Consider the following 14,511-nt stretch of genomic DNA (forward strand, 5'->3'; position numbering starts at 1 on the left):
TTGTCTTTTTGTTACAAAGGGAAGTCTCTCACAAAACAAACATTCTTCAGTTCTGGCTGACTGGTAAAGTTCAGACATTTCTGTTCTTTTTGGGGCAGAAAACAAATAAATGAGTGAAACCACCAAGACAATAAATTGCTTCAGGAGTTGTTACTATTCATAAAGGAGTCGTCGTTCCACCCACCCTCATGTGAGCTGTTATGGTGACCTGCACCCAAGTGTGAATGGTTGTTGTGGTTTCTGGGGGTGGAGGTCAACACTGCGTTGCAGGTGTCTGATGGATGTGTCCTAATCCTCCTCCTCTGTTCAGAGAGGGTTTCTGAAGTTAGACAAAAATAGTTTCTTTAACTTTTCTCTCAAATCATCTGTCTTCCCTCATAAAACCTGGACATGTCTGTCCACAAAGGAGTGTCCGCTGTCTTTCAGGTGCAGGCGGACTGCTGAGTCTCGTCCAGAGGAGCTGACTCTCTTGTGTTGAACCATATGCTTGTTGATAAAGGCTAAAAAATGAAACAAAAAATATATACAATCAACAATTGTATTTTAAAATTAACCTTATATAAATCTATAACCTTATATAAATAACTATTGTCTTTCTTCTACTAAATACACCCACATCAGGGGGTCCTTAGAATTTCATACTTGATTTCACCTCAATGTGTTGACGGTTAAGAAAGGTTATTTTTTTCCTGAGGTATTTGTAGGAGCGATGAGAAAGCAACAGATGGTATAACTCTGATAAAGAGAGATGATATAAGGTAATGTGGAACTTTGCTGCATTAAGCCTTGTTTACGTGTTTTTCATCCCGAAATCATCCAATAAAAAGAACTGATGCCATAAAAAGAAAGCAGGTCAACATGTGTCCTTCACTACTGTTTTTCTCACCAACAATCAGGACCCTGAAGAGCAGCGAGACGAATTTGTTACTAATTCAAAGTCAAATGTACCGGATATGCACGACATACAGCACAGATGAAATTACACAAAATGTTAAAGTTATAATACTTTTCTGAATTAATTATATTTTTATTAGCATTATAATATTAACACAACATGTCACAGTCATAAATGTGGTATTGATTTCTGTCAAATACTGAATGGCTGTGAAATTGCAGGATTAATTTTGATAAATCCACAACATTGGGAATTTTGGGCACTGATATTGTTTTTCACAGTAAATTTGTTGTAACACAAATACAGAAATTAGTGTGAGTCTCATTTAGTGATTTGTTATAAATGCAAATTTGTATCAAATAAATATAGCACACTTTCATTTTAGAATATAAAAAACTGCTTTGGACTGAAGCAAGAAGTATACAACCATCAAAACTGCATTTATTACCGTATTGGCCCGAATATAAGACGGTGTTTTTTGCATTGAAATAAGACTGAAAAAGTGGGGGTCGTCTTACATTCAGGGTTTAGACATTACACGAATGCTTTAGACATTATGCGAATGCTGAACTGAACTCCCCAGGCCAAAGTGAACCCCTGTCACGGAGAAGAAGAAAAAAATAGCAGCAGCACAAAGAAGAAGAATAAAAAAATAGCAGTAAGAAAGAAAAGAGAAGAAAATAAGAGAAGAGATAACAGAAAATGGAGAAACGTAGCGACAATCTGGAGAAAAGTGGTAAAAAGAAGAGAATCTGGATTACTTTTTTTTGTTGTTGTTGTTGTGAGACAAATAATTTGAGAGAAACAACAACAGAATGGTTGTTTAGTGTGTATTATGTCTAACTGAATGAAGGCAATCACTAACATTTGATAAGAAAGTAGTTTTGAATGGCTTTTTCTGCATAAAAATTTTGTGTTCAAAAAGTCTTTTTTCAAACTTGAGTCTTGAAAAAGGGGGGTCGTCTTATATTCGGGCCAATACAGTATTTGTGCTGATTTACTTTTAATTTTTTATAATCTTGGGATTAGATGCATGATTTTGTATTCTTAACGAAACAATTCGACTGTAACACAGCACACAGTCACACATATTCTTTTATCCTTAATTTTTCTGTAACATACGCAGCTTCATTTTCGACATCTGCTGTTCGTCTTCCTCATCAGATTTTTTTATTGAGCCAATAACAACATGTTCAATGTCTAGTAAGAGCACATATGGCTGTGTGTGGGTGTTACTGTATCCAGGGCTTTGAACCACTTCATGGAACAAAGATGAAAACCAAAACCTTTTTCTATTTTGCCAGGAACAAAAACGAAACCAAAAACTTTATAGTTTTTAATGTTCTGGAACTGAATCAGTTATTCAAAATAATAGTAATCGGTTAATACCGGGGGGGGGGGTTCGTTCTTGAAAAAAATATCTGACCATCTTTCACTTCCTGTCATCCACTCAATGTGTGACGGGAGAGGAGAGAAGTTGAGGCAGATCACCAGCAGTCAAGGGAAAGGCAGTCTCCAAATCTCCATTGTATTCATAACAGGTAAACACTGCAGTCTGTTGATCTTAAAAAATGTTTGATTTAGACATTTACTCATTGACTCAGCTGCGGCCATTTTCACAGCAGAGTTCCCCAGACTCTGCTTTGAAACTTTGAAGCTTTGAAACTGAAACTTTGTTTCATCTATCTGCTTGTTTATGAAGGGTGACACTTTGTTACATCATAAACTGCTGCAACTTCTCCATCGTCCTCTGACTCTCCATCCTCTGTTCCATAACTGGATCAGTGCTGTTGTTCTGTTTACTGTAGGGACATAACTACAGTATGTAAACCAATTACTTTAATTGCCAATTCAAAAACCCTAAAGCTACCTACTTATTTCTATTCACAAGGAATGTTATTAACCGGTTAGGGAACTGTATTTACAGGCCACTTCAAAGTGGTGATGTATTGTGATTGTCAGCGTTTGTGTGTTTGTCCGTCCGTCTGTCCATTAATTAGTCCACCAAATATCTTCGTAACCGTAGCAGATAGAAAAATGAAACAAAAAGCACATTACTTGGGCAGCCAAGGGGATGAAAATGAGATGATGACCTTGACCTCGACAAAACTAGGTCAAGGTCAAATTTCAACTTTTTTACTCTCAGGAACCGAATAAGATAGAAAGATGAGGGAGGCCAGTGTAAGACCATAGATCAAAGCAGTAGCTTCGATCTTTGACCTATGCAAGTAGGTCAGAGTAAAATTTTCAATTCAGGGGTGTGGCCGGATGTTGAAGTCTGTGACTGCCTTGGTTCTTGTTCTTTGTTCTAATCGATTAAGGAACGTCAACCTTAAGACTGTTTCTGTACGTAAAAAACCGATTGGCAGAAAATTCTGGTTCATAGCCCTGAATATAACACCTTTACCATTTTGAAAACCATGTGGGGTTTTTTTTTTTTTTTAATTTGGAAACATATCGCCACTTTAGTCCACTTTAGTTCAAGAGGTGAAACAGAGTAAACCTTTCACTGTTCAGAATATCAGATTTTGGATGCTTGGAGATGACAGTATTGTCTGTGAGATTATAAATCTTCAAGAACCAAAGGCACACTGTTAGTACGGTACGAATCAGGCAAATTAATTTATTGAGCTTGTCAACAGAATTAATAAATACAAAAAATACAAAATAAAAGGATTACGGTAAAATTTAAATCAAATTTGTAGAAAAAACATTCCAGATGGTTTTTTTTAAACATTTTTACTATTCAAGTGCCATCAAAACCTTACTGCTTCTAATAAATTATTAGATTTTCTCTGACAGTGAGGGCTTCCTGTTTCCGCTGACGCGCTGATCGATGACGTTGTGATGACGTCATTCGTGTCACAAACAGGAAGAAAACATCCAGACGCTAGCCTGCCATATCTGAGCTAGCCCGCTACCAGTTACCCGTTTAGAGCTCCGGTAGTGTGAAAGCGTCACAGGAATGAACGGGCCTTCCGAGCTGGGAGTAGACTGGTTCACTGTCATGCTGTGTCCGGCGTAGGGAGTGTGTCGACTGGTGCCCACGGGAAATTATTATCCTCGACTTTCCTCCGGTCCGGGTGTTGAATCGAGGTACGTTAGCTAGCGTTAGCATGTATGCTAATGGCTACGAAGCTGCTTCTCTGTTAAAAGTTCGTTTTGTCTGATGTCATTTGACAGTATTAGTATCATTTAGCATGATCTAATCAGGTAAGGGTCTAATTACGTTAAAAAGTGAGAATTCGTCAATCGTGTAATTAACCTAACTATAGTCAGATGGGTAAAGAATGATGGATGTGATGCGTTCACGTACCTGTACGAACCTGTTCAGTCAGCTAGATGTCAGAATGGTGACGGGACGCATTCACTGACGTGCAGCTAATAAAGCTAAATATGAGATGGTGTCAGCTCCTCAAAACCAGCAGGCTACATATCTTTATTAATAATAATAATAATAATAACGTTTGTTTATGTAGAAAAAAATTCAACCTAAAATGCTCTGTTAGAAATTAAGTACACCGACTGTCAGAATAAGACGAAGTCATAGTAGACCTGCCCAGTAACAAGGATAAAAATGGTTCAAATAAGGATGGAAATAAAATACAGAAAAATTGTTAAACTTGGACATAGAATATCATTTAAAACTGTCAAACTAAAGTTTCATGTATCTGGAGTGTACATTTAGCTCACAGTCAAATAAACACTTTATGAATAAATGTAGAATCTTCAAAGCAAAGTTTTTTTTTTCAAAGAAGGCAAAACAAAAGAAATCAAATTTGAAATACAATAAGAATACACAAAACATTTAATAGAGTTTAAATAGAACAAGTGGTGTGTTATTAATGGATAACAGTACCCCATAAAAATAACAGGGAAAAAACAGTATAGATAAAATACAAATATTATACAGATTCAGATTTGAATAAAGGTGGGTTTTGAAAAAGAATTTTAACAACGGACATGACTTTTGTGGTGAAGTATTCTCGAAGGATGGGGCCTTAACTCTGTCACACTTCAGCTTTAACCAGGAAACAACCAATCTAACTACCTAACCAGTCATAGACATGAGCCTCGGTTCAATCAAACATGACCACTCAATGAGTTTCTGCAGTAAAGTTAGTCCAAGGTGGATATCAAGATGAGCTAGAGTTGTGACAGCAGGTACACATTGTCTGGGAGAAAAGAGCTGATTCACATTGTTTGCTTGAGAAAAGTAGTGTCATCTATGAAAGAAAATATCTTCTTGTTAATTTTGCCCCGGAGTAGGGCATTATAAATGTCATGAATGTGTAACACATTCTTGTGAATATTACTAAAATGTATTTATTACTATTACTATTATTCTTATTATATTCTCCACTCCAAATGTTCAAACCAACTTTTCTCTTCTTCAAATGTTTCTGCTATGGTGGGTTATAAGGTGTGACTCATGAACTTTGGATGTTAAATCAGTGATAAATTAAATTATTTTCTCCTGCACAGCTCTCACTGTCTTAAGTGTTCCTTGCAAGCCTTTACATCCTGTTCATGAAGATCTAACTAGGAAGTGTTTGCGTAATTTGATTCTTTCTTTGACTGTGTGAATACTGCTTTTCACCGAAGTTCGAATTTTCCGCTGGTCTGTCACTCATTTATTATTGATGTTTAGTTCAGCCCTGTCCTGTTTTTTTAGCCACAATGTCCAGCAATCAGTTTTACTCACCAAACCTGTCTGTGCCTTGTGCTCCCTGTAGGTGTGAATGAGTGACGTGGTGCCTCCCACAGCTCTCAGTGAAGTCCAGCTCCGCTTCCTCTGCCATGATGACATAGAAAATGTCAAGCTGCTCTGTAGTGATTGGTTCCCAATCGAGTAAGAATCATATTCAGTGATTGAACCTGTCAGTCTTGAGAATTCAAGCATGTAATCAAAATTGACTTTTTATATATATATACAGTGATACCTCTGTACTCGACCATAATCCGTTCTGAGGTGGTGGTTGAGCACCGATTTGTTCGACCACCGAAACCAATTTTCCCATAAGAAATAATGGAAAGTATTTTAATCCGTTCTTACCATTTAGAAAAATACCTAAAATATTATAAGAACGTGTATCTAAACAACAATGAAGACGTAAATGTGCACAAGCAGTACATGATAAAGATAAAGCATTATAAACCATTTTGTATAATTTACTTTACGTTTTGGAGAGTGGTTGATGGCACTAGCGTCATCATGGAAGGGGAATCCCTTCCATGATGACGCTAGGTAACGCGCCTCCAGGGGTTTTCTCCCTTCTCTCTCTCTTCCGTGGAGGTGAATCTGGCTGGGCAGTAGCCTTCCTCTTTTCTTTAAGAAGGAACCTGTCCATTGTCAGTTGCTTCTGCTTCAAGATAGTGGAAATAGTTGACTTTGCCATTTCGTACTGCGACGTGAGGTCGGACACTCGTACACCACTTTCATATTTTGCTATAATTTCCGTACGTCTTTGCGTACGTAATTTGCGTACGTGTTACTCCGCTGGCGGTCTGAGTCGAACTGACGCTTACCCGCTGGCCGAGGAGCGCAGCCGAGGAGCGCGTTCGGGTCGACTTGGCTCGTCGAGTACCGAAAATCTGTTCGGGGTCCGATACATTTTCTACTCAAATTTTTTGGTCGAGCACCGATTTGGTCGAGTATAGAGGCGGTCGAGTACAGAGGTATCACTGTGTATATATATATATATATATATATATCTGATATAACCTTCAAGAACATGCAGTTCGGCTGAACTGGTCGCACCAAATTCACTTATGAACAGCCTCTAGGAATGACTTGAGTTTGTAGGTTGAGGACTACAGTATTTTCCGGATTATAAAGTGCACTGGATTATTAGGCGCACAGGACCATAAAACACATCTAAGAACTCATCTTCGATGAATGGTCTATTTTAAAACTTTTTTCATATATAAGGCACATTGGATTATAAGAAATTGAGAAAATTAAAGGCTTTTATGTACGCCTTACAGTGCAGAAAATACTGTACCTGTATTGCTATCGTGTTGTCTACAAGAAGGATGGATGGGTGGATGAACATTTTCTAAAGATACTAAATCAATGATTCGTCAGTGATCTTACCAGACTTTATATTCAGGACTCCCATTGTGTTACAAATTTCCTGGACCTTTGAAAAGATTCCCCTGTGCGAGTGCTAACGTTGGTGTCCTTTAATTGCAGATACCCAGACTCATGGTATCAGGACATCACCTCCAACAAAAAATTCTTCTCCCTCGCTGCCACCTTCAGAGGAGGCATCGTGGGGATGATCGTTGCCGAGATCAAAGGCCGGACCAAAGTGCATAAGGAGGTATGTTTGGTTTCGTTTTCCCGTCCATCGCCTAAAACACAGGGCTTCAAACATTGTTATTGACAATGTATTTCGTGACGATGGTGCTACCAAGTGTGTTGAATCACTTTATCACTCAGCTGCCATTTAGAAATGCTTCAAGTGGAGCCACAAACAAAGTGCAGTCTGCTTGTATTCTTGATAATTAGACTATCAGATGTCCTCAACAGAGTAGCAATCTGACACTTAACAATAGGATACCTTAAGAGGTAGAAAAATGACACACCAGAATTAGGTTTAACCTACACTAGAATCAGAAATCTGCTGTTTTCACTTTACACTAGTTTTTGTAAACTAGGAATCTGTCTTCCTTTGGTGATATCTACCTCCACTAGGATAAACAATGTTTAATGAGGGAAACACAGCATGCTCAGAGTGACATCAGATTACTAAACCAGAAATAATCTCTATACCTCTGATAAGTGATATTTTAAACTCCATGATAAATCAAATTTAGACTTTATTCCAGAATCCATGCTGGATGGTAAAATAGTATGCTCATGTTTGTGGAGAACAATTGGACTGTTGCCTTAGTGTATTTTGCTCTGTGTGTATCTGCATTAGGATGGAGACATCCTGGCTTCCAGTTTCCCTGTGGACACACAGGTAGCCTACATCCTAAGCCTGGGAGTGGTCAAAGAGTTCAGGAAACACGGCATAGGTATGACTTCCCTGTCCTACAAGCTCAAGATGCAGCGGTTATGACACACAACACAGTGATGCAGTTCAACCACTGTAAATTCCAGACTATAAGCTGCTGCTGCTACTTTTTTCTCACACTTTGAACCTTGCGGCTTAAACAATGATGCGGCTAATCTATTATATGGATTTTTCGAGTGAACGTCGTCCAAAGAGTGCTCTTCTATAGCAGGAAGTAAAAGAACGAGACAAGCGGGTTAACGAGATAATGCAGCAAGGAAGACGCTACTTTAGTTTGATTTTGTTTTGAACACACATTTTGCACATCACGCACACTGTTATGATGGGAAACACTCAAAGAAAGCCATATGATGCAGCATTTAAGCAATCTGGTTGTCACAGTAGGAAAAAGAGACGCTGCATGTAAGCGTGCCATCAACGTATAGATGGTGAGACATTGGAGACAGCGGCTTTATTTTATTTTTTTATTACTGTTCTGAGAAAACCAACGATTCAAAATCTTTGTCCACAACTTACATCAAATATCAGACTCAATCTCTGAGTCATAATTCACACAAAGATTTGAACACATGACTGTGATGCTAATATGATGGTGAACATTTTGTTTTTGTTGCTTTATGTGTTGACTGTTTATTATTATAATGAGAAAAACTTTATTGGAACCATCTGATAAAAATCTGTCTCAGGTGTTCGTCTCGTCTGCCCAGTCTAATTCCAGAGTCCAGATTCTATAAAGCAAGGGTATTCAAAATAACATCCATTATTCATGACCTGGTCTATTTAAAAGTCATGTTCAAATAGCACCCATCTATATTAATGAATTGTAAATAACACAACAATATGTGATTGAAGATTTTAAAGTCAGAAACCACAGAACAGTATATTAATGTGAAATTAAAAGACGCACAGAACAGCACAAAAACTCACAGTTAGATTTTCTACTTTAATATATATGAAGATAATTTAAAAGTTGGTCTCATCTGACGAATACATAATAATCACATAAAACAATAATGCATTGAATTATAGGCGTCTCATTCCAGTCCTCCAAAAGCAAAAGCACCACAACTTCACTCAGTTTTCAGAAGGTGTGCTCTTGTGATGCGTGTCAATGTTTTGCATGTTTTCTGCAAGTTAAACAAGTCAAACCACAGAATAAATCTGTGTTTTCTCCTCAGCCCACAGAGTAGTTCCAATGCAGTTCATAACCATAAGAAGGAAGACAACTCCGAATTAAGTTACAGGTTTTTTAAAAAATCTACAGAAAACAGCTCAGGAGACACTGACTCAACAACACACACATCACGTTACCAGTAGCTGGCGCCACTGAGGAGAACTCAACGATCTGGCTTTGCACACACAGCCTTCACCCATCCTGTTCTCTCTGATTCGTTCATTGTTTTTCGTCTAGTGGACATTTCTTTTGCTTGTTCCCATAGTTAAATCCACTCCTGTTGGTCTTTACCTCTCAGTGACTGAGTGTTCTTGTCGTTCCAACATTCAGGCTCTCTACTGCTGGACAGTTTGAAGGAGCACATCTCAACGACAGCCCAGGACCACTGTAAGGCCATCTATCTGCACGTCCTCACCACCAACAACACTGCCATCCACTTCTACGAGAACAGGGATTTCAGGCAGCACCACTACCTGCCCTACTACTACTCCATACGAGGTGTCCTCAAGGATGGATTTACATACGTGCTCTACATCAACGGTGGTCATCCGCCCTGGACAATATTATATCCTTTGTCGGAACCAGGAAAACCAATACTATATTTAGTGCATCTGTCATTCACCCATACACCTGACCTCCAGCGAGTAGAATCTGTCCTTAACTGTTTTTCCCACTGACTACATCCAACACATCGGATCAACCCTGGCCAGCCTGAGCCCCTGCTCCATTCCTCAGAGGCTGTACCGACAGGCTCAGTCCCTGCTGCGCTCTCTGCTACCCTGGTCCAACATCGCCTCCAAGACCGGCATACAGTACAGCAGAACAATGTGACACAACACTATTGGGTAGGAGTTGTGATCATAGGAGCGTACATGATTGTGTTCTCCTCACCCTCAGGTGTCTGATTGTCTTTTTTCTCTCTTTTTTTTTTTCAGGAGTCTAACTTCCGATTCTCATCAGTCTTCCCCTGCACATACCGAGATGCACACATGCAATCACATTCTCCAGCTCATATTGATTTCCACGTACTGTGTTTGACACAGCACTCAGGTGCAACCTGTTATTCATTACTCACATATTAGAACGGGAATACCAGTTTAATAATCTTTATTCCTGTTCACACAAGCTGCAGCTGCTCCTTTGAAGCCACTGCTAAACAGGGTTGCTGCTTCAGACACGGCGGGATGTCGGTTTTTACTCTGACAAACCGTGACCAGTTCAAATCTGTGGGATAATTCAGTTTTTATCCCACAGATAAAAACTGAATTTTTTTTTTATCTTTGGGATAAAAAAATCAGTATTTTATCCCACAGTTCATACACTGTGTATGAACTGTGTAGTTCATACACAGTTCCAAATCCCACAGTTCCTGCAGCAGCCAGTGCTGACCCAGTCATCCGAGGTTGACCAGAGTGAGGTTCAGTTTAAACCCAGTTCAGATGAACCACAGATGGTAAACACACGTTTGAAATGGGTCGAACACACAAACACAACTCTCTAGAAGTTTTCGTCCTGTCTACCACTGTCGCAGAGACTATGTATATTCCTTGTATATTATATATACTAAGCTAATATATAAACTTCTCTTAATATGTATATATATTTATATTCTATGCTGTCAGTAGTCCTAGTTGAAGATAACACATCCCTTCCCTATTTTTTAGGATCAACTGAATCCAGTGACAATTCCAGTTGGTAGAATAAAGAACGGTGCGACTGTAGTTTGACTGTAAAGCTAGCTATGCTAACCAGCCAGTGAGATAGAATAAATTATAATTATACATAGGAAACCTTGAAAGACAGTGGAGACGGCTGAACAATTCGGTGTCAACCGGAGCCTTCATAAAGGATTATTCCCCTTTTAAAAGTCATCACATGTTATGATTTTCTGTGTGCAGTCATTCTACTGGTGACATCACAGGGAGACGTGCCAACAGCCACCTCATATGTAATGCAAATTACTTCAAAGTCTTACGAAAGCTGTGGTCAGAACAAATTACCCTTCCTGCATTGTTACCAAATGTTGCCCATATTAAATTCTTATAAGAGTGAGGGGGCTTTGCTTGGGGTCTTTATGTAGAGGTTTTACATGGCTTTAGCCTTATTTGTCTGTCTGCCGGCCTGCCTGTCTGTCTGTATCAAATGTATAGAAACATCTATTTGTCCAAATTTTAAAACGTGGCCCAGATTTTTATGTTGGCTGGTGAAGGAAATGAGCAAAAATATAATGCTCCCAAATGCACAACTCATACACCTTGTGTGTCTGTGCACATGTAGTTGTGTATGTCTATGTGTGTGTGTCTATATGCACACATCATCAGAATTTAGCAACCAGCAAGTGCCAAATGTTGGTCAGCTCTCTGATAGGAAGACGTGTGAGTAGAACTCACCCAATATTCTGACTGGTAACGGTCAGTGAGTAAAATTGTAGTTTCTCCGTTATATTGCATTCTGTTGCACTTCACAACGGATCACAGAACGGATCCGAATCATTAGATTTTATACTTGAGATGGCTTTCATATAGGAGAGGGTAACTGTGGGAAATGTTCACACAATGATTACATGGCATGTTTCTCAGTTTAAACTGAAAACAGAGAGTTTGCAATAATCCTGTTTCATTTTTGATTTGTTGTAAAGTTTTCAGGATCCCTGTTGTATGACTTCTATCATTTTCATCGTGTCATATTACGCTGCTGTAAACCGGAGCCTTGTTTTCATGTTTATTGAAAGTTGTGTTTATTTGGATATATTTGTTTTACTCGGGTGTGAGTGACTATATTAATTGACAGGTTGATTTATATTAAAACAGGATAGACTTACAGGTTGATCTTGTTTTACAGCCCGATTCTGAAAAAGTTGGAGCACTGTATAAAACAGAAATGTGGTCATTTACTCACTCCATTTACATGCACTCAATCGAAAATAGAACAAATACTGTTTCTTATTGTTTAGCATTATCATGTCTCAAGACTGAAAGTTGTAGAATGAGTACAAACAGGATAATTGGTAACAGATGATGATGCTGTGATTTTTCAAGCAAAGATTGGGTCGAGGTCAGTGACTACCTGGGCTCTGAAACGCCTCATGAAACCATGGTTGATGTGTTTGTATGTTTTTGTTTTTTTTATTTAGTTTTGTTTTATTCTATCAGATTTGTATTTTTGGTGTTTTTTTTTTATTGTGGGAAATGGGGGTTGAAATAACCAGAGTGTCATTTTTTCACAAAACCCATCATGACTGATAATGTCTTTGGTAGGCCTACCCTGATTGTAAAAAAAAAACCACTAAAGTTGATTTTAGACACAAAATTGATTTTTTTTTTTTTATGTACAGCCTCAGAATTAAATTGTCCAACCATTCTTCTGGAAACATTCATTTTATCCAGCTTGTGTTTTGTTCTCTTGAACTGGTTTCGTTTTGAGGATAGCCCTGCAACGTTTGCTGAACAGTCTTTGGCAATAAAAACGCTTGGAGTGGATTGATGTCTTCCTCTGCTAATCTGGACGTTTTAAAAGACCAAGAGAACAATCGTTTGCGGTACAATGTGGCAGCAGCCATTGTATCACTGCTGCTCTTTGTTTTTCCTCCTTGGCTGCACAAAAGGAATCAGACGTCTGGTAAAGTGAAGAAAGACACCGAATTGAAAAAGGAGTTATAATTATTACACATTCATAAAAGCAGAGATCATTATCTAACCACAGAACACACAGAAGGAAACTGCTGGAAATCGTTCCCAGTCCATTTATGCTTTAATAAAAATAGTTTTATCTCTCTCCTAAATGTGAAGGTCTTTGAACTCTGTGTCAAATCATTTTTCTAAGATGTACTTATCAAGTCTGCTTTTAAATTTTCTGCAAGAACCATGTTTTAAGACTTGATGAAAACACGCGTCTGAGGGTACAAACGCATCTGACGGGGACAAGATAAATCACTGTTGTTACCATTTCAACCTCTACACCGCAAGTAAGTTCCTGAAGGGTATTGTAAAGGTATAAATGCTGTTTCTGTGAAACTGAATGATTAAATGAAATGGGTGTATTCACAAAAATAGCAGTGGTGAGTTCAAATAGGGAGGGTGTTGATTCTGTGGAAAAAAAGGTGTTAACAGGTAGTCCTTATTTAAGGATCAAGGCAACATGCTGGCTGTGCGTTTGTCCTGAAAAACTGAGTAAAACAAATAACCAAACTGGCAGAGACTCAGTCAAAGATCAGCTCCAGGAGGACCAGAGAAGATCTAAACATTCCTGTCACTACTGTAACAATCAGAGGACGTCTATGTGAAGCCAATCTACCAGCAAGAAGCCCCCCGCAAAGTCCCATTGTTAAAAAAAGACACATGCTGAAGCAGTTACAATTTGCCAAAGAAGACATTGACTGGCCTGAAAAGAAATGGTGCAATATTTTGTGGACTGACAACAGTAAGATTGTTGTTTTGGAATCTAAGGCCCACAGACAGTTTGTCAGACGAACTGAAAACACAGATTTCAAGCCACAGTACTGGTGGCTTGAATTACATGGTGGTGCCAGCGTCATGATATGGGTATGTTTTTTGTAGTACCGTGTTGGTCCTATTGACTCCATATCAGGGATCAGTTTGAGTTCATCAGACATGTCGCTGTCCGCTGAAGAGGAGATATCTTTGAATTGCGTGTTTCAACAAGACAATGACCCCAAACACACTAGCAAGCAAGTAAAATCATGGTTCCAGACAAACAGCATCCAACTAATGGAGTGACCAGCATAATCCCTGGACCCAAATCCCACAGAAAACTTGTGGGCTGACATAAAAAAAGGCTGTTCATGAGGCAAAACCAAGAAACATAATTGTGGGACGTAGTACAATTAACCTGGGCTGCAATACCTGTTGACCCTTACCAGAAGTTGGTCGACTCCATGCATCACAGATGTGAAAGTTATCAGAAAGCATGGTTAATGCATCAAAATATTAGTTTAGGATACTCAGCAAAGTTGATTTTTCAAAAATTATTTAGTTTGTACAGTATATTTTTGAGTTTCCAAAAACAGATGTCAGCACTTTTTCCAATTTTCTTGCACATCACGAAGCAGTCATCAGGTGTGGTTGGTGATGCTGCTCAATACATTTTAATTGGATTTTTCCAAGTGGCAAATGTCTTTACCATGCTATTATTATAGGCTACAAGAAAAACCACCGGGATGTTAGTCTGTATAAAGTTAGAATAGCAAAAGCTTGCATCGGTACACAGGTCTCATGATACTTTGACCATCGTAATGTAACTCCTTGATCAGCAAAGCCTGTCCCTAGACCTGAAAACCACACTGGTATTGATTATTTATAGATGTAATCATGTCAATAATATATATTATTAGTATATATTACTGAAGAATTCTTTAAAAATATACTGATTTCAAGTAATGACCACAAGAATTTAATGAA

The 14,511-nt window shown here is 38.5% G+C and overlaps 1 protein-coding gene across 1 annotated transcript; it reads left to right on the top strand.

Moving 5' to 3' along the window:
• The first annotated feature begins 3,753 nt into the window (after nt 1–3,753).
• On the top strand, nt 3,754–12,454 carry naa60 (N-alpha-acetyltransferase 60, NatF catalytic subunit). The gene is made up of 7 exons (XM_068336461.1): nt 3,754–3,991; nt 5,632–5,747; nt 7,092–7,221; nt 7,825–7,921; nt 9,425–9,659; nt 9,769–9,939; nt 10,030–12,454. The coding sequence occupies exons 2-6, from the start codon at nt 5,638–5,640 to the stop codon at nt 9,923–9,925; spliced, it is 729 nt and encodes a 242-aa protein (XP_068192562.1). The 5' UTR covers nt 3,754–3,991; nt 5,632–5,637; the 3' UTR covers nt 9,926–9,939; nt 10,030–12,454.
• Nucleotides 12,455–14,511: the final 2,057 nt, after the last annotated feature.

Source organism: Antennarius striatus, chromosome 16, assembly GCF_040054535.1.
Source record: "Antennarius striatus isolate MH-2024 chromosome 16, ASM4005453v1, whole genome shotgun sequence".
Lineage (NCBI taxonomy): Eukaryota > Metazoa > Chordata > Actinopteri > Lophiiformes > Antennariidae > Antennarius > Antennarius striatus.

What these genes read in the sequence shown, in the direction of transcription:
- naa60 (XM_068336461.1), top strand. Translation starts at nt 5,638, where the DNA reads ATGAGTGACGTGGTGCCTCCCACAGCTCTCAGTGAAGTCCAGCTCCGC. An exon ending in GTTCAGGAAACACGGCATAG is followed by an intron (nt 7,922 to 9,424) that starts GTATGACTTCCC and finishes TCCAACATTCAG; the next exon opens with GCTCTCTACTGCTGGACAGT. An exon ending in CATCCGCCCTGGACAATATT is followed by an intron (nt 9,660 to 9,768) that starts ATATCCTTTGTC and finishes TGTTTTTCCCAC; the next exon opens with TGACTACATCCAACACATCG.